This window comes from Podospora pseudopauciseta, assembly GCF_035222475.1.
Source record: "Podospora pseudopauciseta strain CBS 411.78 chromosome 2 map unlocalized CBS411.78m_2, whole genome shotgun sequence".
NCBI classification, from domain to species: Eukaryota; Fungi; Ascomycota; class Sordariomycetes; order Sordariales; family Podosporaceae; genus Podospora; species Podospora pseudopauciseta.
This window is the reverse complement of record NW_026946663.1, coordinates 2373850-2399981: the sequence shown is the minus strand read 5'-3', so window position 1 is coordinate 2399981 and position 26132 is coordinate 2373850. Positions and strand designations below refer to the sequence as shown.

Below are 26132 nucleotides of genomic sequence, written 5' to 3'. Positions count from 1 at the left end.
GGAGGCTCTGGCAAAGTGCAAAACGCTGGCTGAACGGATGAAAAATCGAGCTTTTCGACGTTTGCGGTCCCACCAACGGATGCAGGTGGCCTTCCTAGCGCAAAGCTTCGCGCTGCGACCACCAGGGGTTGCTGGTTGGCGGACGGAGTCGCATTAGGCAGGGTGTAAGCACCAAGCATCTATGTGCATGTGTAAGCAGCTCCTAGGCCGAACAGTCATGTCACCGCCTAGGTAGTCGTATCTAGATGTTCAGACTCACAGAGCAGAGCACGAGATGTAGCACCAATGGTCGCACAATACTTTGTGTAATCCTAAAATTCTACGGCAAAGAAAAAAAGACAAGGGCCTTGACTCGGCTCGGCGGGAACCTCTGCTGGGTTGCAGGGAACATCTGACATCATCGATGGCCCTCATTTGGTAAGCTCCCCACCTGGCTCAGCTTCTGGATCATCGAAGAAGGCTGCACGTGCGACAGAAAACGGCCTTTGACGCCACAGACCACTATGATATTGCTATCCTAGTTATCGACAGTCAGAAGGCCGGTGTGTTTTTTCTTTTGCTGAAACCCGTCGGGACTGTTGCTCGGGACCCCTCTCTCATCACTCAGTAGGTGGGCGTATAGATCTCCCGCCCATGAAATACATTCCCGGCCCGGCTACGAACCTATGACCCCTCCCGCCGTGGTGGATGGCTCAAGTTCCTTTGCGTGCTCCCGTGCGTCGTCGGCATACCTCTTCAAGATATAGCTATACTCGTGGAAGCGGACAGATACATGACATGCGCTGCGTGTGGGAGATAGTGGAAGATAGGTAGTTTTGCTTACCATTGCAGCTGCCTTTTTCCAGGACCACCCCAGACCAACCCCACCAGACTAGTGCCAAATGACAACGAAGTTCCAGTTCCAGTTCCAGCGTTTAAACCGCCGCTGGACCCGTCCAGGATTCTCACTTTTCCCCATTGCTGGCGATCTCAGAGGGAAGCACTTCCCATTTTCTTGTTTTCTTCCCGTCCACCACCAATCAACGACGTTTTCCCAGACGTCTTCCCCCGCGCAACACCGACGTCTGGTTCCAATTGACGAACGACAGACACACGTATTCGAGACAGTCACCAACATTACGATTTCGTGGTTGCGCCACGACAACGCGGCCGAAATGGCTTTCGCCGCGTGCTCGTGGCCCATATGGCGGACCGACGATTTTACACAATGCTTCAAGCAGGAGTAGGTCCCTACTGTTGCACTCCGTCAAAAAAGAATAATCGCTGACAGTCTTGCTCGCTTCAACCTGTAGCTATCTTAGTGTCTTGCTGCCCTTAATCATAATAGGAATCTCGTTTCTCCAGCTCGCTCTGCACAACACTTTCCGCGCCGTCAGGTTAAAACGACGCCGAGGATACGAACCTCTCACCAATGGCGTCACTCCGATTTCGCCTCCGAACCACACAGACCTCCCGGTCGATGAAGAGCCAACACTTGAAAGCGACGACGATGAGGGTCTAGTCATCAATGGCGGCCGGCTTGCGCTGGTCAAAACCACAACCAAGGGATCCATCGTGCAAGCTGATACACCACCCGGGCAGACTCTCTCTGTGGTCGTGGAGGAGCTTGCTATTGCAGGCCTGGTCGCTGTCAATGTGGTCGGATTATTGTACGACGTCGAGGTCAAGAACGGCCTGGCTGGTATTGCTGGCCTGACCGTCTGGGTCTACGTCCAGCTCCTTGCAACTCTTCGACTTTTCCTGGGAAATACCCAATGGCGGGTCCCGAGGTTGTGGAATCACACGGCCGCCATCTACAGCTGCCAGTGGCTCTTCACCCTGGTTCTCTTCCGATCAGTCTTGATTCACACGGTCTCTCAGATGACACAGGTTCTGGTGATGACCGAGTTTGCCTTGACCTCTGTTCTTTTTGGTATGGCTATCAGCACCCGGAAGGGCAACAAAACGGTGCTTCTGGAGTGGGAAGATGGCATTCCGCCCGGTCGTGAAAACCTGGCTTCGCTGTTCTCGCACTACACCTTCTCCTGGGTCGACTCGATCGTGTGGGATGGCTGGAAAGAACCACTAGAACTCAAACGAGTCTGGAATCTGCTTCCTAGGGACAAGGCCGCTGCCATTCTCGCTGCTTATCGCCAAGCCAAGAAGACCACCTCGCTGGCCTTCCATTTGGTCAAGTTCTTCAAGGGGATGCTTTTTGCCCAGGCTGCCTGGGCCATCGTGTCTGGTGTCTTCACGTTTGCGCCCACTCTCCTTCTCAAGGCCATTTTGGAATACGTCGAGAATCCGACCGAAGCACCCAGGAACGTCCTGTGGCTCTATGTTATTTTACTTCCTGTCACGGACATCATCCGGTCTGTTGGAGATGCGCAGGCCTTGTGGATTGGCCGTAAGATTTGCATCAACATTCGAGCTATCCTGGTCGGCGAGATTTATGCCAAGGCATTGCGGAGAAAGGCAGCTGCGGGCAAAGATTCCGCGCTTGGGGCTGACAAGAAGAAGGACGAGACCCCAAAGAAGGACGGCATCATCTCCAAGGCCAAGAGGCTGTTGGGGCTCGGGAAGAAGGACCGCCAGGCTACCCCAAACGAGGAGGCTGATGCTTCCAAGAAGGACGCCAAGGCTGCCGACGCTGACGAGCAGGCCAACAACGGCACCATCATCAACTTGATGTCGGTTGACAGTTTCAAGGTGTCTGAGGTCACGGCCTACTTGCACTTCCTGGTCGCGTCTGCTCCTACTCAGCTGATCGTGTCCATTCTTCTTCTCTACCAGGTCATGGGTCTAAGTGCCATCCCGGGCTTCATTGTCATGGCTCTGCTTCTCCCAATCAACATTGCCTTCGGCAAGGGCTTCAACAAGACCCAGAAGAAGATCATGAGCGCCACCGACAAGCGTATCCATACGACCAACGAGGTCCTGCAAAATATCCGCATCATCAAGTACTTTGCCTGGGAGCATCGTTTCGCCAAGATCGTTGACGAGAAGAGGAAAGCTGAGCTACAGGCTTTGCGCAAGAGGTTCATGCTTTGGGCTGCTGCGGTGGCCGTCTGGAACACCGTCCCCATCTTGATCACTTTCTTCTCGTTCTTTGTCTACACCGTCATCGAGAAGAAGCCTCTGTATCCCTCCGTCGCCTTTACCGCCATTTCTCTGTTCATGCTTCTCCGGTACCCCCTCGATCAGCTTGGTGACATGATCGCCCACGTTCAGGAGTCAAAGGTCTCTATTGATCGTATTGAGGAGTTTCTCTCCGAGGAGGAGACTGAAAAGTTTGAGCAGCTGGGTGAAGACAACATTGACGAGAACGGAGAGAGAGCCATCGGCTTCAGAAACGCCACTTTCATCTGGGGTAGCAAGTCCACTGTGCAAGACGATGGATCTATGGCGTTCCGCCTGCTCGACCTCGATGTTGACTTTAAGATTGGCAAGCTCAATGTCATCACCGGGCCTACGGGCTGTGGCAAGACTTCGCTGTTGATGGCCTTGCTTGGCGAGATGACCATCATGAATGGCCGTGTTCTTCTTCCCGGTGGTCGCAGCCGTGAAGACGTTCGTCCGGATCCCGAAACCGGTCTTGCTGAGACATGCGCCTACGTCGCCCAGCAGGCTTGGCTTGTGAACGCTAGCATCAAGGAGAACATTCTCTTCTCTGCCCCATTCGATGAGGAGAGATATCGCGACGTTATTGTGGCCTGTGCCTTGGAACACGACCTGGAGATCCTCGACAACGGTGATGAGACTTTGGTGGGCGAGAAGGGCATCACCCTTTCGGGCGGTCAGAAACAGCGTATCTCGCTTGCCCGTGCCGTCTACTCGAACTCGAAGCACCTGCTTTTGGATGACTGCCTGAGCGCTGTTGATTCTCATACTGCCCAGTGGATCTTTACCAACTGCATCATGGGACCTCTGATGGCACATCGCACTTGCATTCTCGTCTCACACAACATCCCTCTCTGCGTCCCGCCTGCCGACTTTGTCTTGACCATGAGCAACGGCCGTGTCACAGGCCAGGGTACCCCCAAGGAGCTGATCGAAGCGGGCAAACTCGGAGAAGATGCTATTCCCAAGTCTACCGCAGGATCTGCCCACGTGTCTCGTGTTCCCTCTCGTGTCCCATCCAGTGTTGGAGAGGAGAGTGGCGATACCCTGCTTAACGAAGCTGACAGAAGCTCACAAAAGAGCAAGCCAAAGTCGCCCAAGAAGGAGCCCAAGAAGCAGGATGCCCTGGAAGAGACCAAGGCTGTTGGTGCGGTCAAGTGGCCTGTGATGAAGCTGTACCTTGGTTCCATGGGTGGCTGGGGTTTCTGGCTCTTGGCTGGCCTTGTCTTCTCGGCGCAACAACTTTCCGGTGTTGCTTCCAACCTGTGGATCAAGGAATGGGCTAACCAGTACACCCTCAACGAGACCGCTTCCGCCCGGTTCAGCATGAGCTCTTACAGCTACTCAGCCCAGACCTTGTCGCCGACGTATTTTGCTTCGATTGCTAACTACGTCAAGGACGATAGCACGACGTTCTCGGCTGCCGACAATAAGGATGTTGATGTCATCTACTACTTAACTGTACTGGCACTGATTGGAGGTGCTGGTGCTTGTGCGGCGCTTGTGAGGGATCTTTGGATCTTCTTCGGCTCTCTGACTGCCTCCTGGAAGCTTCATGATCGTTTGATGAAGGCGGTGACCGGAGCAAGGTTCAAGTTCTTTGATGTTACCCCTCTGGGTCAGATCATGAACCGATTCAGCAAGGATCTGGAAGCTGTGGATCAGGAAGTGGCTCCTATCGCTATTGGCGTCATGGCTTGTCTTCTCGGTATTACTGTCACTGTTGTTTTGATTGCCTACATCACCCCAGCGTTCTTGATTCCGGGAGTGTTCATCACGGCTGCCTACGTTTTCCTCGGCCAGTTCTACCTCCACTCATCGCGGGACCTGAAGCGTTTGGAATCCGTCGAAAGAAGCCCGCTGTTCCAGCAGTTTGGAGAGACACTGAGCGGTGTTACAACCATTCGGGCCTACGGTGACGAGCGCCGCTTTATCAGAGACAACCTTGCCAGAATCAACAAGCAGTTGCGCCCATTCATCTATCTTTGGGCCGCTAACAGATGGCTCGCCTTCAGAACTGATCTGCTGGGCGACTTTGTTGCCTTCTTCGCCGGTGTATTTGTTATCATCAGCCTTGGCAAGGTCGATCCAGGGTCTGCTGGTATCTCGCTGAGCTATGCTATTGGTTTTGCTGACAATATCCTTTGGCTGGTGCGTCTTTATGCTATGAACGAGCAAAACATGAACTCAGTCGAGCGTATCAAGGAGTACCTGGATGTGGAGCAGGAAGCCGAGGCCATCGTGGAGAAGAACCGCCCAGACAAGAACTGGCCCGCTCAGGGGTCCGTCGAGTTCATCAACTATTCCACTCGGTACCGCAAGGAGCTGGATCCCGTTCTGCGCAACCTCACGTTCAAGATCGAAGCGCGTGAGAAGATTGGCATTGTCGGAAGAACCGGAGCTGGCAAGAGTTCACTCACACTGGCCATCTTCCGCGCCTTGGAAGCCGATGAGGGTAAAATCTTGATTGACGGTGTGGACATTGGTCAGGTTGGCTTGCGCGATCTGCGTGAGGGTATCACCATTGTGCCCCAGGAGCCCACACTCTTTATGGGAACCATTCGAACCAACTTGGATCCGTTTGACTCGTACACTGATACCGAGATCTTTGCTGCCCTCCGCCGTGTACAGCTCATCGGCCCTGACGAGGTGGCTCTTGGTTCTGCACTTATCCCTCCCGCCACGACCGCCGTTGAGTCTATCGCTGCTTCTGAGGAGCCATCACGGCCGCCCACGGCCACGAACAAGAACATCTTCCTGGATCTCTCCTCTCCTGTCACCGAGTCGGGCAACAATCTTTCTCAGGGCCAGCGTCAGCTTCTCTGCCTGGCACGGGCGCTGCTCAAGAACCCCAGCGTGTTGGTCATGGACGAGGCCACTGCCTCGATCGACTATGCCACTGACGCCGCCATCCAAGGCACGATTCGTGAGCTTACCAGCACCATCATTACGATTGCCCATCGCCTGCAAACAATCGTTGATTATGACAAGGTCTTGGTTCTTGACAAGGGTCAGATCGTCGAATACGACCATCCATACAAGCTCCTGAAGAAGGCCAACGGTACTTTTAGGAGCATGTGTGAGATGAGCGGTGATTTCATCTCGCTGCAGGCTGCTGCCAAGAAGGCATTCAAGACCACCCAGCTGGTAGATGTCGATGATGACGAGGAGGAGGTTGTGGCATCATCGTCAGGATCCCAGGCTGGAAGCGGAACCACTGCTACGGCCAACTCAGAGCAACCGGGTGGGCCAACTGCCTAGAAAGCTATTCTGAGGATGATATATGAGGAAGGAAGAATAATTGGGGCGCAAAAGAGGAGGAACACGGCGTGAAAGGTTAGAAGCACAATAAAAGAAGGGTGTTGGTAACCATTATTGGACTGGGATTGTGTGCATGCTGTGGTTTTTGCTTTTTTTTTTCGGAATTAAGGGTACAAGGAACGTGAGGTATTTGGAACTCTTGTACATAAAAGGGGATAATTGGTATTGTCTTGTCGAGCATCTGTGGACATGACTAGTCCAGAACAGCGGCAGCATAACTTTGCATGATAGGATTGGAGGGGGAAGGGATGGATGGTATTGGTATGGCTTTTTGCTTGCTGGCTGGTCTTGGGGTTGAGACTGTAGGACTAGGGCATAGCGAGCATGATAGATGTGTATTTTTCTGTCACAGTCAAGAGATGCCAGTTGCGGTTTGTGCTTGTCCGTCTGTTTGAGTTGCTGAAGGTATCACGTCTCACTTTGATTCCACCAAGAGGCAGCAAAATATGCGAATGTCTGTGTGTTTGATATTCTTTCCGAACACTTGAAGAAATATTCTCATTGAACTGAGGAATTATGCTACGTAAATACTATTCGTTGTCGTCTTTATGTTTTGAGATCTTACATTGTATGAGCGGGCAGTGAGATGAGAATGAGCTTCCTACCCCGCCATTGTCGGGGCGAGCTCTCAGCTTGCCCCACCATGAGCCAAAGCTCCCTTTTGCAACTGCCACTCTCACTCACTCAGTAACCACCACTCTCTCGCTCACTTGCTCATTCTCATCACGGCTCAAATTGTTCTTACTCCAAGCATCATAGAGGAAACAGTTTGGTCTATACGCCGGCAAAATGAGCGCCCCAAACGAAAAGACCCCCGCGAAGAAAGCCGGCAAGGAAATCCCACACCCTAGACGGATCCTCGCCGTGTCGTTGGCGCAGTCAGCTGGGGAGTTGAGTGCTGTTATCAAAGGTTAGTTCATTTTACATTTCCTTACTTTCTCAACCACATAGTTGCGGGGTGCTTTGGGGATATCTTTCCAATCCATGCTTTCCTGTTTATCAGATCTCACCCCCTCCTCCCTCCTCACTCCCCAATACAGTTATTAACATTTTATAGAACTCACCGGCTCCCACCCCCTCCCATCAGACTCAACCGATGATGAAAACACCCCCTCCCTCGCGGGAACAACCCACCTTTTACCCCTTTCCACACAATATTACACCGCCTCTGTCCCCATCTGGCTTGATCTTGTCTCTTCTCCGCAGGAATGGTCAAGTTCGTTTTTGTCGGAGGAGGCAAAGGAGGTGTTGCTGGTTTTGGGGGGGGTTATTATTGTTGTCGAGCTCTCTCCTTCTTTGTCTTCCAGCATATCAACATCAACGGTAACAGAGCATCAAAAATTGGTTAAAGAGGTTGGGAAGGTGGTCAGGGAAGGGTTGGGAGGGTGGGAGTGGGATGGTGTCGGGCTTGTTATTGGTGTTAGCCAGCAGGCCATAATGGGGGATGACGACGTGTTGGATGAGTGGGAGGATGTTGCTGCCGAGGCGGGGTTGGAGTTTGTGGCTTATACCAAGGGCAGAGAGCAGGAGGAAGGGAAGAGGAATGAGTTTGGGGAGAGGATGGGGATTGCGAGGGTGAGGGAGGCGTTGGAGGCTAATGATTGGTCTGGGGGAGGGGCACCAGGGGAGGAGGGGGATGGTTTGGGTTTTGGGGAGGGGGATGAGGATGACGATAAAGAGTTTGACCCCAAGGGGTTGGGGTATGGCTATGACAGGGAGGATTTTGAGGGGTTGAAGAGGGCGATTTGGGAGCAGATTGGGGAGGAGATTGACACCACGGGGGAGGGGAAAGGGAAGGAGGAGGAAGGGGAGGAAGAGATTGGGGATGATGATATCAGGAGCCTGGAGCAGATGATGGTCAAGTTGCGGGCTGTGAGGGATATGAGTGCTGGTTTGCCGGAGCAGCAGAGGAAGAGGATGGCTAAGCAGGCTGTGGAGGAGGTTATGAGGGAGCTGTGAGCTGTGGCGGTGGGTAGAGCTGTCTTGGGGTGGGCAGTAGAGGGTTGAACCTCGACCCGACTTGGACTGATAGCGACCCGGAATCTATACTGGACTTTGCTGAGGTCATACCGGTACCGGGATAATGTCGTTTCCAAAGAATATCCACACCTAAAGAAACACAGTATGGTACTGTATACATCACCACATATGATATATATATCCCCATACATTGTCAGAGATATCCCCGCCAAGACACGTAAACATCCAACTGACCTTCCGATCCCAGGTTGGGCCTCCCGTTACAGATTGATGGGGCAGACAACCCTGTGTAGAAGGCCAAGCCGAGACGGTGAACAATGCCACTCTCCTTCTGCCCGCCAGAAAGGCATTATTGCAGCATGTTTCCTTTTGTGGGGAAAAACGCTCTTCGGTTATGTCAGAGAGTTCCAAAAAATGGCAGGTCAAGGTAGCAATCAAATGGCAGTGTAGATCGGTGCATATCCGCCTTTTTTGTTACCTGTGCTGTTGTTCTGTTACAGAATTATTATTATCCTGCCACTTGCATGATTCTGATGTTGACGTGGCAGGTGTTGAAGGGGTTGTAGGGTTCGGGAAGAGGGTGGTTGATGGCTTAAACCAGGTTGAAGTGAGCCGGTTTTTTTTTTTTTTTTTTAATAATAGATCAATCTAAAACAGCATCGAAGGGGAGCGTTATCTGGGGTAGGTCCATACATACACAACCTGTTCCCGATATTGACAGGGTAGGTAGGGTATGTCGTCCAGTAGTTTACTTCAGATTCCGGAGTCAACTGCGATTTCAATGGGCGGAGGGACGGTCCAAGCCGCCTTTCGGCACAGCCTGCCGTGCTGAGCGGGATGTAGTCGTCGAAGAGGCTTGAATTCGGTGAACCAAGCGCCGGCTTCACAACCATGTTTGACTTACAAGTGGTCACCATCAACAGGGAAGAAGCCCTCACCGTCGGCAATGTACACCATCTCAACACCTTACCGGATTTCTGTAAGCGTCGTCTCTTGGCGTCCAATGACGGCGCAGAATCCAGAGTGCTGTCCAACCTCAGGGCTGACACCGAGCGCCACTGTCTTGGACAACTCCAGCTCCCCCACGGCCGATTGGACTGCGGGGTTTCCAGAACTTTTTTCAGGTGATGCCTTCCCCCCCCCCCTTCTGGCTTCCTTCCTTGACTTTCAACGGCCAATACAAGGTGGTATCTTGTAGATGTTGTTCAAAGATCGGTACTTTTGGAAGCCTTGAAGGAAGAAACTGGCTGACTTTGTCCAGTCATTTTTCTTGGGGGCCGCCATGCCTTTCTCACCACCTATGCATGAACAACACTTCGACCCTCCTCCAATCAGGCTGCCTCCGGTTCCAGCGCATGAACCTGTGCCTGCAGCCTCACGACTGCCCACCGATCTTGTTGTCAAGCGCGTGCCACGTGTGTTGAGTAAGAGATCCTGAGTTAGAAAAGCATGTCAACATGATGAAGAGCATGATATCTGTGTGTACATAGACACAAGTTGTGAGTTGACCACCCCGAAGAGCCCGTGCTCCAGAGTTGCCGAGAAACCCCTCCGCAAAAACCGAAACGATGCTACCTACCATTGCCCTGTTCTCCTCGCCAAGCCCAAAGCCGGCAGCAAGTCTGGCGGCTTGGCTTGGGATAACGTTTCTTTTCTCCCTCACGGGTAAAATCGCCACAACTGCTGAGAGAAGCATAAAAGGGGAAAGGCGCCGGCCTGGTTCTTGGACGCGCCGACCAATTGCGCCACCGTCGTCCGATGGGGGGAGGGAGGAGGACCTGACCCACACGTGTGTTCTGTCGGGAACCCCTGGCCAGAGATCCTTGGTCATCTTCAGGGGTAAAGTGGGGCGAACCACACCGTCTGACTTGAGAGAAAAGGAGTGTGACAGTGTGAGCACAGTGCACTACCGTAGCGTAGGGATCTGCTTTGCTGCTGTCTGTGTGTCGCTGTCCAGATCTTCAAAGTCTCGGATCCAGCAGCTATTCCCCAAGGCCGAGAATTGACGGGTAGATGATGTATATACCGTATGTTGTTGTACGCATGCCCCTGACTATCTATGCTTGTTGGAGCAAGAGGCTTGAAATGGTGTTGTGGGCGAATGCCGGAGTCGACAGGAATGGGGTTCCCTCTTTTCTTTTCTATTTCTGGGTCACTTTCTTTGATCCTCCACAGGCAGCCCTGCACAGCATGCATTCCGACAGCCAGCTGCTAACGCCGTTCCCCTCTTGAAAACCCCTCTTTGGGAGGGGAACTACTGTACCTACCTGTCATCTGTCGGATAAGACGCCAGACTGTCAGAATCTCAGACCTGGTACGCCGGTGGTTTGAGACGATTTGGTCATATGTCCGTACCTACAGGTCGGTCCATAACTCGTGAGGCAGGTCGAACGGGACCGTCAGTACGGCTTGAGGGTGTTCTGCTGTGCGTTGTTTCTCAATGGTCCACACAATCCTATGCATCGCGACCGAAGGGAAACGCAAACCACACTCCTGCCGAATCGAGCGTCTACCTACTCGTGGGATTCTCCGTCCTACTGCACACAAAAAGGAGTGCTGCTGCTGACGCCGGCGCCGCAGGAACAGCAACACTAACGCAGGAACACGGCAGGTTGGCACACAGTGTCGAGGGAAACACTACGCTTCTGCAGGAACAGCAGATGCATTGTGCCACAGGCGGTGGCGATGCTCTGCAAACATCAGGAAAAAAGCACCACCGGCCGAACCAAGGTGGGGGGGCAGTCGAAGTATGAAGCACAGGAGACTCTTGTACACGGCTGTTGCCATGGACTATCCGTCGAGCTCCTCCATAGATATTCGTATCAGAACTGTACCTAGTGGAGGTTATCAGATCCTTGTTTCCGTGGTTCTGATATGATCACCACCGGGGACTTTGGCCGTCCTTTCCAGGGCCAGTGCCGGATGGCCGGTCAGGCCCCGAAAAGCTCCACGATGCGCTGCTGCTCGCTGCCCGACAGACGCACTGTGTACGGGATCGCGACTTGGCGTGGTGCTGGTCACTGCTGTTTCCCCTTTTCCTAACCCCCAACTGCAAGTGTGGAACAGAAAGGTTGTGATTGGTCCACCTGTTGCGCCGAACCTTTTGAAGTGAACACCGACAGATTTCCAGCATGTTGTCTTGAAATGGGTCTCTCAGTCGAGGATGATGTTTCTGGGACCTCAAAGAAGATATCGGCAACCAACAATGGCCCTGAGCCCGGTATTCCAGCGAAAGTTGTGTTGTTCATGGAGTCGTGAACTCTTTGTCGGGTAGAGACCAAAGAGGACAAGCGTGGTGAGAGGTGGTCAGAGTGCGCCGTTGAGAAATGCTCTGGCCACGCACCAACACCCGCAGGACCCGCCAAACTGTGGGCAGCAGCAAGGGACTGGCGGGGCTGTGGTTCACGAGCTTCACATCGGGTTGCAGTGTTTGGTGACTCGAGTCGTGTCTGCGGATCGCTGTGTGACGAACGGCAGCAAGCACACACAGCTCTCGATTTGTCCCTTGCGTGGGAGGCAGAGGGAGCTCATCCTAAGTGTCCCGGCAGAGCGGTGATGTGGCCTGGAGCGGCCCAGAGTGTAGAATATCGGAATCAAGGCTCGGGTTGCTGGGCACTTGGGGGGCAGAACGACCCCTATTAAGACCAGGCCACCATGCTGGCCATGCCTACTTGGGCATGTTGGGGTGCCAGAACGCCCTTCGCAGAGCCCAGACCAGGAAACCAGTGAGAATTGAGTGTGGTGAAAGGGGCTGATAAACGGAATCCTAGACACTGAGGCAAACACTCGGAGCTGGTCAGCTGTCGAGGTATCCGTAGTGCCTGGTGGGTGCCGCTGGCTTCGCGTCAGGTACGGATGGGGGAACGCGGAGAAGCTGGTCCAAGTCGTGTCGCACGTGTTTCACTGCTCTGCATACATACAACAGTAAAAGCCCTGGCCCCGAGAAACGAGCAGGCTTTTTCTTGCTGTGGACTGAACAGTTATCTTGGATTCAGAGAAACGAAAATAACGAAACATACCGGACCTAAGAAAGTAGTACACTAGAATGCCCTGGCACTTGGATGCGGCGTGGGTGGGTGTTGTTGGTGTGGTCACCCTCATCAGGTCCGATGATGGGTGTGAGTGAGCTCTTGGATCGTGGTGCGGTGGGTGCACAGTTGGCGCGCGCACTGTACGGCTGCACCTGGGGTCCCGCGATTGGCTGGACAGTCGCTCTGGGGAGCGCTTGACGGGCGAGGGGCCGCCAGACCCGCCCAGTGCGTGGGAGTGGGACGCTGGGCCTCTCTCTGTTCCCTCGCTTTTTTGCTTTTCCTTCTTGAAGCCCCATGTCCCCGTGCTGCTCTTTTTTTCCCCAGTCTCTCTTTTCGTCAACCTCAATCGTCCACATCACCACGTCGCTCGCTCGGCAGCCCATCCTTTTCCTCCTTCCCTCCTTCCCCCCCCACTTCTTGCTTTGCTTCTCACCACAGTCACTCTCTTTAGAATAAACTAATTCAATTGTATTGCGACCCGTTCACTCCTTCCGGGTCCCATTTTTGCCTTCGCAGCCCCAACACCATAGCCCTAGCCCTCGCCCTCGCCCTCGCCGACGACGATCTTGATCATCGCCGCCGACCGACTAGTACTACTACTACCTACGACCTAACGCGATCGCATATTATTATTACCACCTCCTCCTGCTCCAGCTTCTTGGTTCAGGACCGACGCTCCTTTGCAACTGCTTTTTTCCCATCATAGTTTTCCAGCATTTATTTGTCGAGTCGCGACAACAATCTACACCTACCTCCCTACCAGACAACCGAGCTACGATTTGAAAAATATCGCACCATCTCGACACATCCGCCTAGGCCGAGTGATATCTGCGCAACAATCTAGGTGGAATTGAATTTGGACGACATCACTGCGATCGTTGCCTAATCGCGACATTTATCTACCCTTATTAATTGGTGATACCCCTTGGACGATAAAACAACACAAAAAGAAGAACTCAGCAAGATCACCGGGCCCGAAATGGCTACCGACGTGGTCAAGCAAGAGGAGGGCCTGACCCTCCACACTCCTCAGCTCTCGACTTCGCCATGCTCCACCAAATCCTCATTGCCAGCATCTAATGCCACCACTCCCACCAAGGATATGAAGATGGAGACGAAGCCCGGGCAAAGCGCTTCGCGGCGCCCACCCCGCAAGAGCACTCTCACCCAGCAGCAGAAGAACCAAAAACGACAGCGCGCCACTCAAGATCAATTGACCACGCTCGAGATTGAGTTCAACAAGAATCCCACACCCACAGCTACCGTTCGTGAGAGGATAGCGGAGGAAATCAACATGACCGAGAGGTCTGTTCAGATCTGGTTCCAGAACCGGTAAGTTTTGTGTGTGTTTTGTCGATAGTTCGAATCTTCGCTAACCACTCACAAAGACGTGCCAAAATCAAGATGCTCGCAAAGAAGAGCCTCGAAAGCGGCGAGGAGTTGGATACCATGATTCCTGAATCTATGCGCCAATATCTTGCCATGCAAGCCATGGAATCCGGAAAGAGCATCCCTGGCTTCTTCGGTCGCCCGGGTCCGTTCCCCTATGGACACCAGGGCATGATGGGCGCCGAGCAGGGTGGCCAGGGCAAAGTTTGTAAGTTTGTTTTTCTAATTCGGCATAGCCAAGTACGTGAGCTGACTGTTGCTTTCAGTGATTCATCATCTCAACTGCCGGTCGCTCACCATCGGAAGATGGACCCGTGTTGGGCAGAATGCGATGGATCTCATCGTTTTCTACTCCCCTGACAAGTGCACCATGACCTACTATATCAACAACGAGCAGGCTGGCTACAAGATCGAGTACCCATTCTCCTACATCAAGAACATCTACCTCAATAACTCGGATGATCACCACGCTGGAATCACGATTGAGCTGCTCGAGGCTCCCTTCTTCTACATGGACTCGGCGACCACCTCGACCTTCATCCAGGTGAATGACTTCACTGAAGACCTGCAAGCTTCTCGCTGCATGACCCACCACCTCGGTGGTAACCCCAAGGCTTTGAGCGGTCAATTGGCCAAATTGGTCAGCCTGGAGTCGTTCATGCACCGTCATACCGCGCCGCCTCCTCCCCCCCCGATGTTTGACCAGCTCCACACGCTCTCCATGTCTGCCCCCGTGTCGCCCCAGGCCAGACCCTCTTCTCAGCCAAACTTTGCTCAGCCGCATGTGGGCATGTTCCAGGAAACCCAGTGGGGAATTGCTGCTCAACATCACACCATGATGATGCGTGGGCCAGGCCACAAGAGACAGCGTAGTCGCAGTGTGCCGGGTCCCATCGACTTCCAGACCATGCAGCTTTTGCAAAACCCTCCGAGCTTCCACATCACTCAGCCAGAGGGCCAGCCACACACGCAGAATCCACACATCTTCAGCCCAATTCCCCAGCAGCCCAACATGCTTGGTCCCATCGGGCCAAATCTGCGGATCGACACCCGTGCTGGTTTCGGCAGTCTGGACATGCGCCAGTATCCTCTCTCCGCGACAACAGCCCCCTCGCCATCAGAGTTCTCGAGCCCCAACTACTTTGCCTCACAAGCTCCAGAGCCCAACGGTCTTCCTGCTGGCAGCTTCACGCCATATAGCGGTACTTTCTCGCCCATGGTGAATCCTGCCAGCCTGGGTGTTCCTCCGCCTTCCATCTCACCGCTCTCATTCAACCATCCCGACCCGGCCATTGTCGGCGAATCTCCTCCCATGTCGATGCCGCCAATGTGCGATGGTTCGGCCATTTCCGATGACGGCAGTATGAATGACATGTACCCAGGCAACAAGCACACCATGACGTTGCCGCTTCACCCACATTCGCCCTTCATGGAGCAGAGCCAGAGCGAGATAGAGCTGAACCAGTACATGGATCTCAAACATTACGACGTGGATCCGGCTTCTCTGTCGCCAGAAAGCGTCCAGGCCCAATAGGAAACGGTTTTCGGTTCGGCTTTTTCTGCGGCGTTTTGAGAGGATTTTCGTTGTACATACCAGGGAGCTTTCGTGGTTATCTTCCCTAGCCTCCAACACACCAAAAGTTCACGACATATTTCGCTCATCTCCGATCTACACTGCCAAACTCGACCCCCCACCATCGAAATCTATTTTGAATTTCATTCTTGTCCCATTTCATCATTTAGCCACGACTTTGCATGACGATACCCACTCTTCGTGCTCGTCTGGCACAGCGGTTCCGGACTTTTTCACATCTCGTTTGGCATCCCACTTCGTTGCGTTTTCGTCATGTTGATTTGCGGATTATTTTCTTCGTCCATCAAATTTCGATACTCCGAGGACTTTTGTGGCTTGCAGCGGTCCTGGGAAAGGCTTTAATAACTATTCCCTTTTTCGTTATTTATTCCGATATTTTCTTGTTTTCTTTGAGCTCGTGGTCTGCCAGGAAAACAACCTGGTGGGCTCCGAGAAAAGCGATGAATGGCGAGGCCCAGGAGGCTGATTTATCTGGTACCGAGGTTCTAATACTGGGGCTTTTTCTTGCGCTGCGTATAACTGGGAAGGCGGATTCGGGAACAGGGAGTTGATTTGGGAAGGCGCCGATAGCAAAATGGCGGGATCAGGAGAGGAAAAGAGACAGAGCAGGACCAGAGGCCGGGCCGGGGACTGAAGGGAGAGGAGGAAAGGGGTGAAAGAAGTCTCGATGGATGGAGAGAGAGAGAGAGAGAGAGAGAGAGGATTCCCGGAGTGGTGTGCATACATATAGGAATGGACTCGCCACTTTGTTGCTATTCAGCTGCTATTTTGGTGCTGTGGGGTGTTAGGTTATGACTTCACGGCAGGATCCTAATTGAAAACACAATACCACTGACTTTGTGCTCTTTCCATGTGAATGGATCATAGGCCTAACAAGATCTCACGATTACTAGATAGATAGGAACGGCATTACGTGATGAAGGCTACGCTTTGACAGCAGTGGATAGGGCTGATAAATGTGGGGTTAGTTGGGGAGGAGGGTAAGCTTCGTGAAGGCCCTACCACGGAAGCTCCCATCCCTCGAGTCCAAGCAGTGCCCGGAGGAGACGGAACGAGATGCAGATGACCTGCAGCGAGCCGCCCGGATGAGTTGCGCATGCGCTGGCTCTGGAACAACGGGAGAGGATGGAGGGCCCAAGAAATAAAATCGCGCCGTTGCATTCGCGTGTCGCCAGCCAGCTGGTGATGTCTTTTTGCCTGGTGGAAAGGGAGAGGGAAAGGGAAAAGATGGTGGTGATGATTAATGCTGGACAAGCTTTCTCGGTTGCATAATTTGGGGCACAGCAGAGCTGTTGGAGGCCGGATGGAAAGGGGAGGGGAGACACTGTGCCCCCCTTTGCATGAAGTGTGAGATCTGATGTAAGGTCATTTTTTAGTTTTTTTTTGCCTGCCGCTGCTATGTAGGTAAGGTACTATATAGGGTTGGGTTCTAGGCCGGTCTCTGACAGGTTTGATGGATGTCAGGTTGGATTTAGCAATGGGTACTAGATTGGGAGTGAGTGAATGCACAGCCGGGAGGTTTAAATTTGTTACTGTCAAACCTGTCAAACCTGTCATCTTTTAAGGTTCCAGAGCCATGGACACGATTGCATGTCGTTGATATGACAGGTGGTGTCTGTCACTCGTTGCAACTTCAGACTTGGAAGAAGAGGATAGGGGTCCACACTACACACACCACACGCACCACACACCGTAATCCAAGATGTGGTGTGGCGTTGTTGGGGTCAGGTGGTGGTTTTATACGGGAGCTCAAACAGGCAACTCGAATGCGGTGAATGGATACCGGGGCTGGGGGTGCCATGGGGGGTGCCACTTTGTGTTGTGTGTACGGATCAGCCAAGAGGTTTAACCGGAGGTGTATTCCCAGAATGAGCGGTGGGGTTGGAACCGTGTAGTAGACTTTCTTTGCATATGCTGGATAGGAGAGACGGGGTTTTAGAAAAGGCCGGACGGGGTGGAACAGAGGAGAGCGATTGATAACAGAACGGGGCCGGACGATGATGGCGAGCTGGCCGGATGGTGGATATGAGTGTTGCGCGGACGATGGTCTAGTGGGGTTTCTTGTTGCGGTGCGGACTTGGAAGAGGACCTCGGCGATGTCTGGACTTGCCAACTTTTTTTTCCTTGATTTGATGAATGGTGTTGTGTCGAGGACTTGTTTCCGGCCGGTTGCATTCCTATCCAATCACTTGCACAGGCCACCTGTTCTTGTAGACAGTTTTTTGCAACACTTTCTCAACATTATCACTACGACAGACGGCGAGAACGTCAGGCTGTGGATTCTAGGATCGGGCTTTGTCTTGTTCTGAGTTGACTTCTGGACCCATCTGATTATCACAGCCACAACACAAAACTCGGCACACGCGCGCGCAGCGCAGGGGGGGTTGCGACAAACGTGGGACTGACAGAAGCAGCCGGGATCCTTGCATATCGGACTTCAAGCATTTCAGCCGCCAAGCATACATCGAGGTGTTCCCAGCTTTCTACCGAGCGTCACACTTGCTCTCTTTTCTCTTTTTGGCCTCACTGCTTGCAACACGTTTTTCCTTGCCATACCACAGCATCCTCCCACCTCCCTTTGTCCTAGACAAGCAAGGACACCACCAATCGGGTCATGCCAGCCGCACCTTGACACGCCCCCATCCCACCCACCTCATCCTCCCCCAATCCCTTTGTTCCACCGAGCCCTTTGTCTTTTGCGCGCGCAGGTCGTTCGTCAGCTCTAGCACTATTTCGGTGGCATGGCGCCAGGGAGCCACCATGACGCCGCAGAGGCGCTCAGGACGAGGCTTGAGCAAATCGAGTTACAGACCTCGCAACCCGCGCCTACTTCGCCCAGTGTCCCGCAAATCTCCCTGCCAGAGCCTCGCGAGCCGTCTTCTCGCAGCGGTACAAACACGCCCACGAGACCATCCCTGAGCTCGCCCCCAACTCTCGCCAGTGGTCTTCCTCGAGCTCGTCACTCCTTGGACAGCAGCAGTTCACGACGACCGCCACCAGCGCTTAGAGTCAGAACAGGACTGTACAAAATCGAATCATCGCAACAACTCGGCCCGTCACCAACACAGCTCGCGCAGGAAAACAGCACCCTCTCCCCTCCGCTACCACCAGGGCGAATCTCCACCAGCTCCCAAAGTGCCTACCGAGCCCCTACCGTCTCGCGCATAGAAGAGTCAAGGATCTCCCTCACCCGCCCCCGCCAAACATTTGACGAAAGGCGCAACACCGACGTCCAGCAGCTGGCCTTGGACAACAGCAACAACAACGACGATAACAACAACAACACCTCGAACAATATGGCTCCCGCAACCTCAGCCACACCCGACGACGACGACGACGACGACGGAGAACCCCGAACAAGCTACACTTCCGTCCCTTTAAACTGGCTCTCCCGCCAAAAAGCCCGCCACCGACAAACAACCCGTAAACAATGGCACTCGTTCAAAAAATTCGCAGCCCCTTATTACAAGAAATACGTCCTCGAAACCCTCCTCCGCCAGAAACCTATCCCTCCGAGCAAAGACGGTCGCCACATTTTGCTGTCCCCGGGAAGAGCAAGGAGGAAACCGTTCAAGGATGAGAGAACGGGGAAGCCATATGTGTCCAACGCGATTAGATCGAGCAGGTACACCATTTGGAGCTTCTTGCCGAAGCAGTTGTTTTTCCAGTTTAAGAAGCTGGCGAACTTCTACTTTTTGGTGATTGGTACTCTGCAGATGGTGCCGGGTCTGTCGACGACGGGGACGTACACGACTATTGGGCCGTTGTTGGCTTTTGTGGCTTTGAGCATGGCGAAGGAAGGGTGGGATGATTATAGGAGGTACAAGCTTGACGTGAGGGAGAATAGGAGCGGGGCTTGGGTCTTGGATCCCGAGGCGGCGGCTGGGGGAGGGCAAGGGAGGAAGGGGAGATTACCGGGCGGTTTGGTTAGGAGGGGCAAGAAGACGGAGGGGAAGGAGGGGGAGATGACTGTGCTTGAGCTGAAGGGGACGGAGAGTGAAGGGGGGGTGGTGGAGGAGAAGCCGAGTCAGTGGGTGAGGACGGAGTGGCAGGATATCAGGGTGGGAGATGTGATTCGGTTGGAGAGGGATGATGCGGTGCCGGCGGATATTGTGCTTTTGCATGCGACGAACGAGAACGGGATTGCGTATATTGAGACCATGGCGTTGGATGGGGAGACGAACTTGAAGAGCAAGCAGGCGAGCCCGTTGCTGGCGAAGCATTGCGCTTCGGTGGCGGGGATGGGCGCGGTGGAGGCCGAGGTCGTGTCGGAGGATCCGAACATTGACCTTTATAATTATGAGGGGAGGGTGACGGTGGGTGGGGAGACGAGGCCGTTGACGTTGAATGAGGTTGTGTATAGGGGTTCGACGCTCAGGAATACCAAAGAGGCGACGGGGCTGGTGATTAATACCGGGGAGGAGTGCAAGATTAGGATGAACGCCAACAAGAATGTTAGGGCGAAGGCGCCAAAGATGCAGCGGTCGTTGAATCGGATTGTGCTGCTTTTGGTGGTCTTTGTTTTTGTTCTTGCGGGCGGTCTGACGGCTGGGTATACCATGTGGAGGAGGGACGAGGAGTGGAGGGCTTTCTATCTCTCCGGAGAGACAGTTCAGCTGAGCCACGTCTTCATCTCGATGCTGATTGCGCTCAACACGTTGATTCCGCTGTCGATGTACGTCTCGCTGGAGTTGGTGAAGCTGGGTCAGCTTCTGCTGCTTCATGATGTTGAGATGTACGACGAGGTCAACGACACACCCGCGAAATTCAACACCACGACCATTTTGGAAGATCTGGGGTGTGTGGGCTATGTCTTTTCCGACAAGACGGGCACTCTGACTGAGAATCTGATGCAGTTCCGCAAGATGAGTGTGGCGGGCACAGCATGGCTGCACGACATGGACGTGTCCTATGTTGCTCCTGAAGGCGGCCGCCCTTCCATATCTGGACGACCCTCCATGTCCCAGCGGCCTTCCTTTTCTGGTTGGAAGTCGTCTGTTCGCCCGACAAATGCTCAGCCTGAGCTGAGGACGGACGAGATGATTGACTACATTCAGAAGAAGCCCAACACGCCCTTTTCCCGCCAAGCCCGGCAGTTCATCCTTTGTTTGGCTCTTTGCCACACTTGTCTTCCCGAGGAGGACGAGAACGGCAAGATTGATTATCAGGCTGCGTCTCCCGACGAGTTGGCTTTGGTGAGGGCTGCTGCACAGCTTGGATACATTGTCGTCAAAAGAACCACGGAATCTGTCACTGTTAGAATGGAGCACGGGACTGGCGCGGACACTGAAGAGACTTGCCAGATCCTGGACGTGATTGAGTTCAGCAGCAAGCGGAAGCGCATGTCGATTGTTCTTCGCATGCCGGATGGCAGGATTTGTGTCTTTACCAAGGGTGCCGACAGTGTGATCCTGCCTCGGCTGAAGCAGAGGACTCTTGCTATGCAGACTGCTACTGCTGTTGAGCGCAGGGCCAGCATGCGAAAGAGTGTCGAGCAAGAGAAGGCTTTTCAGCGACGTGCTAGTTTGCAGACCCCGGCAGCGGCACAGCGTCGCAGCATGGATCTCATGCGGAGATCGCTTGCCTTGGACAGGAAGAGCAGTTGGCGAAAGTCGATGGTTTCTGAAGGTCTTGACAACTGGCTTGCTCGGCGTGAAGCTGATGGCTTGGATGCGCCGGGTAATGAAGAGGCCTATCAGACTCCGCGCCAGTCCATGGCGCGAAACAGGTCTTTGGAGCTTGCTCGGTTAGCTGCGTTTGATCCTTTGGATGGGATGGTCGACGAGCAACTTGCTGTGAACGAGGGTGCCGTTTTTGAGCGGTGCTTTCAGCATGTTGATGACTTTGCTACCGAAGGCCTGCGGACCCTGATGTACTCTTACCGCTACTTGGAAGAGGATGAGTACAAGGCGTGGAAAGAGATCTATCTCGAGGCTACCACCAGTCTTGTCAATCGCCAGGAACAAATCGAGAATGCCGCCGAGATTATCGAGCAGGATTACGAGCTGGCCGGTGCGACCGCGATTGAAGACAAGCTCCAGCAGGGTGTCCCCGAGACTATCGACAAGCTCCGCCGAGCCAACATCAAAGTCTGGATGTTGACTGGTGACAAGCGCGAGACTGCCATCAACATTGCCCACTCGGCCAGAATTTGCAAGCCCTTCTCTGAGGTTTACATTCTCGACGTCAGCCATGGCGACCTGCAGGACCGTATTAATGCTACTTTGACTGATGTCAGTCGAGGCATGGCTCCTCATTCAGTGGTGGTCATTGATGGACAGACCTTGACCATAGTCGACGACGACCCCCAACTTCGTCTGCTCTTCTTCGACCTTGTTGCCCGCGTAGACTCGGTCATCTGCTGCCGCGCCTCACCCTCTCAGAAAGCTAATCTGGTCAAATGCATTCGCCGCCAAGTTCCCTCAGCAGTGACCCTCGCCATCGGAGACGGCGCCAATGACGTGGCCATGCTTCAATGCGCCCATCTCGGCATCGGCATCAACGGCCGCGAAGGTACCCAAGCCGCCCGCATCTCTGATTACTCGATTGGCCAATTCCGCTTCTTGTCACGCCTGCTGTTTGTCCACGGCCGCTGGTGCTACGCCCGCACGGGAAAGTACATTTTGGCCACCTTTTGGAAAGAAATCGTCTTTTACCTCATCCAGGCTCAATACCAGCACTACAACGGCTATACCGGCACCTCCATCTTCGAGTCCACCTCCCTCGCCGTCTTCAACACACTGTTCACCTCTCTCTGCGTCATCCTCCCCGGCATTCTCGAAACGGACCTCTCGGCTGAAACCCTGTTGGCCGTTCCAGAACTCTACTCCTTTGGTCAGAAATCTCAGGGTTTCAATTTCAAGCTCTGGCTGTACTGGATGGTGTTGGGAATAACGGAATCAGTCATCATCTTCAACTGCGTTTACTACCTCTATACTCTCGCGCCCTACCCAGTCGAGACAGACCTCTACTCGGTCGGCACGCTGGCTTTCTCCCTGGCGGTGGTGTTTATCAACCTCAAGCTCTTTTTGCGAGTGAGGAACAGGAACGTAATAATCTTTGTCGGGTTGTTTCTCTCCATCTTTGGGTGGTGGCTGTGGAACATCTTGTTGGCGGTTATCTTTAAGCCGTCGCTCGGTCCTTACATTGTCGGTGATAACTTCTTGACGGGGTACGGAAAGGAGGGGTACTGGTGGATTGTTCACTTTCTTGCTCTGTCTGCGCTATGCGTTTTTGAGCTGGGGGTTGCGGCGGTGAAGAGGACATTTTGGCCGACGGATCAGGATCTGGCGCAGGAGATGGAGGCGATGGAGGGTGTGATGGAGGTGTTGGGGATGCACGCTAATCGGTTGGAGAAGGGGGAGAGTTGCACGGTTGTGGTTGGGGGGAACGCGGAGGAGGGGGATGATGAGAGGGAAGGGAGGAAGCCTGGGTTTGGGGATGTGGCGAGCTTGAAGACTGTGACGAGCGCGAGTTCGCCTGGGCCGGGGTTGGAGAGCGGTGGTGGTGGTGTTGGGGGGGGGTTGACGCCTGGTTGGAGGGGGGGTAATGGGCAGCAAAGGCCGCCGGGGGTGAGGAAGATGGCTTCGGCGGAGTTTGGGAGGGCGAGCATGAGCCGGTTGAGTAGGCAGTTTACGCCGCCGGTGGAGGAGAGGGAGAATCCGATTGATGAGTTTATGAGTAAGCAGGAGCGGCAACAGGGGGTGAAGAAGTGAAAGGGGGAAATGATGAGTGATGAGGGGTGAGGGTGTATATATGGGGTATGAAAAGTAATGTTTGGTTGGTGTGGGGAGTGGGAGGGGGTGGTTGGTTAGAAAATTCCCAACTGGGTCGTTTCTTTTCTTTTTTTTGTGGTGCTGCATTCTCAAGGGAAACATTTGGGTGTTTTTGGGCGTTCTATACCACCATTTTGATGCATGTTGGAAGCGCAAGCTTTTGTTCTTTTGGCAGAGATGTATAGAGAAGGAGGACATATTGCTGTATTTAAGGGGCCCCAGGGATGGGAGGCAAAAACTGGTGTAGTGTCGCATGTACACACACACTTTGCAACCGAATAAGCATCATTGTTATTATCAGATGTCAAGGCCTCTCATGCAGTTCCCGCACCAGCCGCAGTCCTTGTCGCAAGCACCGTACTCCATGTCTGACTCTGGAAACTGGAATCTGTAGCTCGATGTCTGTGGTGCGGCCCAGACTCGATCGCCGCTTCTTCTCTTTCTTGGAGCTTTCTTTGGGCTTTCACCGTGATGGTTTGGCGAGTCTGCTTGGTGTTGGAGCACGTCTTTTTTGGTCTTGAACTTTTTACCGCAGCATTGGAAGTTGGGCTTTTCAGTCTTGGCTTCAGTCAGAGGTTTGGGCTCGGCAGGGACTGTGGTGGTTTCTGCTGGGATGTTTGGGGTACTCTGAACAGAGGTCTTGTTGTTGTTGTTGTTGTTGTTGTTGTTGTGTGGGCTCTGAGTTGTGCTTTGAGGATGGTCTTTCTGTGTGTGTAGCGGGGAATCTCGGAGGTGTTGATCGCGGGCTTCGGGTGTGACGAAGCGAGCACCGCATTCGCACGAAGTTGTGTTGTGTCTTGGGGAGTCGAGTTTGTGTTGTTTGAGGGCTTGGGAGTTGGCTACGCGCCTGCCGCAGTCACACAGGATGGTGTTCATGATGCTGGGTAGTGTGTAGCTGAGGATAGTCTGTCTCAATACTTTATTCAAGAGGAGGGACGCGGTGAGGATGGAAGAATTCTGGAAAAAAGAAGCGTCGTGACATGAGAATAGAGGTTGTGTTGGTGAAGAGACATCGGGTACTGATGGCCTCGTTTGCAGCCTCGGAAAGGGGTGAGGGGGCCAATCACGATGCCGGTATCCGTTAATTAATACCTAGGTAGCCAATAGGCCTCCTAGGATGGTGAGTAGGCCTCGAAAGATGGTCAATAGACCTTGTGATATATACAAGAGACCCATTTCCCTTTAAAGAGATGTAGGTTTACGGCTGTGACACGTTTGACTGATTTAAAGTAGGTATTATTTTGTCTACGACGTAGCCAGGTAGATACCTATCAAGGGCATATCTCAGCATGCGCTGAGGCCTACAGAACGGTTTGCAACTACATCCAAGGACCCAGAGTACTGCATCTGTCTCACCTGACATCAAGTTTTGCACAGTCAAAATGAGGGAAGGGTTTGTTCATCACCATTATCTAGGTATGTCCTCCAAGAGCAGGGTATTTCAAGTATTTCCACTACACAAACTCACATACATCTTACACCACCACCCAACTCACTCCTCCCCCTCTCCCACCCTAATGACCACCTTCCCAGCCGCATGCCCCCCCATCAGCACATCAAACCCTTCCTTCACCTCCCTCCACCCCCAAACACTATCCCTCACCACCCTCACCTTCCCATCCCCAAGCATCCCCGCCAACAACTCCATCATCTCCAACCCCGGATCACCCAAACTACAAATCTTGAACCTCCTCCCCGTCCCCCCCAACCACTGCGCCCTCGGCCAGAGTATATTCAACCCAATCATCACCACCGACCCCAGCAAATCCCACAACCTATACGAAGCGTAGTGTATACTAGCCGCATCATAAACCCCCCCCTCCTTCAAAAACCCAGCACAAGATTTATACAACTCCTGATTCCCATACCCATCAATAACATGATCAAACCGCCTCCCCTCCCCACCAAACCTCTCTGTTAAATACCCAGGCAGGTCCCTGTGAAGCGTATAATCCACCACCTCATCCGCCCCCAGCGACCTAACCAACCCCTCATTCCGACCAGAGCAAACACCAGCGATATACCCCCCCAGCCCAACAACATCACGAACAATCTGCACCGCCGCGCTCCCAACCCCACCGCTAGCCCCAACAACAAGGATTCTATCCCCCTTTTTTACCCCCGCCTGACGGACTTGAAGCAAGGCGGTGCAACCGGCAAGCATCAACCCCGCCCCGTCGATGAGTTTCTTTCCTTGGGGGAGTCTGACGCAGTATTTTGCCGGGATGGGGACAATCTTCTGGAGACCGCCGATTCCTGTCTTGAGCATGTGGGGGAGGGGTGGGAAGCAGATTACATTGTCCCCCGGGGAGAATCTTGCCTGGTTGTGGGACTGGAGGACGGTGCCGCAAAAGTCAAAGGCTGGGACGGCGGAGGGGGTGGAGTGCAGGAAGAAAGGCATGGCGGTTAGGCTGACTATGTCGCCTGGGTTGAGGGCTGCGTGGGAGACGGAGATGAGGAGGGTTTCTTCTGATGAGTTGGAGGGAGGGAAGGTGAGAGGGTGGGAGGTGGTGAGGGTGAGGGCTGTGCGGGGGGTTGAGGGGGAGGTGTAAGTCCAGGCTTCGGTTGTTTTTGGGGGTGATGTTGACATTGTGATGGCTGAGCTTTGGGATTTGAAGGGTGTTTGTTTGATTAGCGAATCCGGCCGCTGTGGCTTTCAAGCGTCGGCTGGTGGTCGAAGAATGTACGTAAATCGATGAGAGGCTGATGTTGGCCATTGAGGGTAAGCTAATGAACGACCACCGAGACGGGTTACACTGCCGATATATAGGTGAATAAAGTGTCGTCTTTGGTCTTATCTTTTCGAAAGTACTGACCAGATGGAAACCATGCAGACCAATTGTGCTGTCGTATGTCTCCGAAGCCATGCGCTGCCAGCCGCGTAATCCTCCCGCTGCCCGCTACCCAGGCTCGTTTAGCTGACCAATGCTGCCAACCAAACAA

The 26132-nt window shown here is 53.5% G+C and overlaps 5 protein-coding genes across 5 annotated transcripts; 4 read left to right on the top strand and 1 right to left on the bottom strand.

The window, feature by feature from the left end:
- Positions 1 to 299: 299 nt before the first annotated feature.
- Positions 300 to 6857, top strand: YBT1 (Transporter of the ATP-binding cassette (ABC)). Its single transcript, XM_062909695.1, has 2 exons — positions 300 to 1222; positions 1293 to 6857. Exons 1-2 carry the CDS (start codon positions 882 to 884, stop codon positions 6358 to 6360), a joined length of 5409 nt encoding a protein of 1802 aa, XP_062768505.1. The 5' UTR covers positions 300 to 881; the 3' UTR covers positions 6361 to 6857.
- A 211-nt stretch (positions 6858 to 7068) lies between these two features.
- QC763_206470 (uncharacterized protein) lies at positions 7069 to 8529 on the top strand. The gene is made up of 2 exons (XM_062909694.1): positions 7069 to 7330; positions 7478 to 8529. Exons 1-2 carry the CDS (start codon positions 7210 to 7212, stop codon positions 8377 to 8379), a joined length of 1023 nt encoding a protein of 340 aa, XP_062768504.1. The 5' UTR covers positions 7069 to 7209; the 3' UTR covers positions 8380 to 8529.
- Positions 8530 to 12442: 3913 nt separating this feature from the next.
- On the top strand, positions 12443 to 16248 carry TRF2 (Transcription elongation factor SPT4). Its single transcript, XM_062909693.1, has 3 exons — positions 12443 to 13763; positions 13820 to 14028; positions 14087 to 16248. Exons 1-3 carry the CDS (start codon positions 13411 to 13413, stop codon positions 15352 to 15354), a joined length of 1830 nt encoding a protein of 609 aa, XP_062768503.1. The 5' UTR covers positions 12443 to 13410; the 3' UTR covers positions 15355 to 16248.
- Positions 16249 to 18155: 1907 nt separating this feature from the next.
- DNF3 (drs2 neo1 protein) lies at positions 18156 to 23129 on the top strand (the record flags this gene model as incomplete). The annotated part of the gene is made up of 1 exon (XM_062909692.1): positions 18156 to 23129. The coding sequence occupies one exon, from the start codon at positions 18156 to 18158 to the stop codon at positions 23127 to 23129; it is 4974 nt and encodes a 1657-aa protein (XP_062768502.1).
- A 1552-nt stretch (positions 23130 to 24681) lies between these two features.
- On the bottom strand, positions 24682 to 25779 carry QC763_206440 (uncharacterized protein; the record flags this gene model as incomplete). The annotated part of the gene is made up of 1 exon (XM_062909691.1): positions 24682 to 25779. One exon carries the CDS (start codon positions 25777 to 25779, stop codon positions 24682 to 24684), a length of 1098 nt encoding a protein of 365 aa, XP_062768501.1.
- Positions 25780 to 26132: the final 353 nt, after the last annotated feature.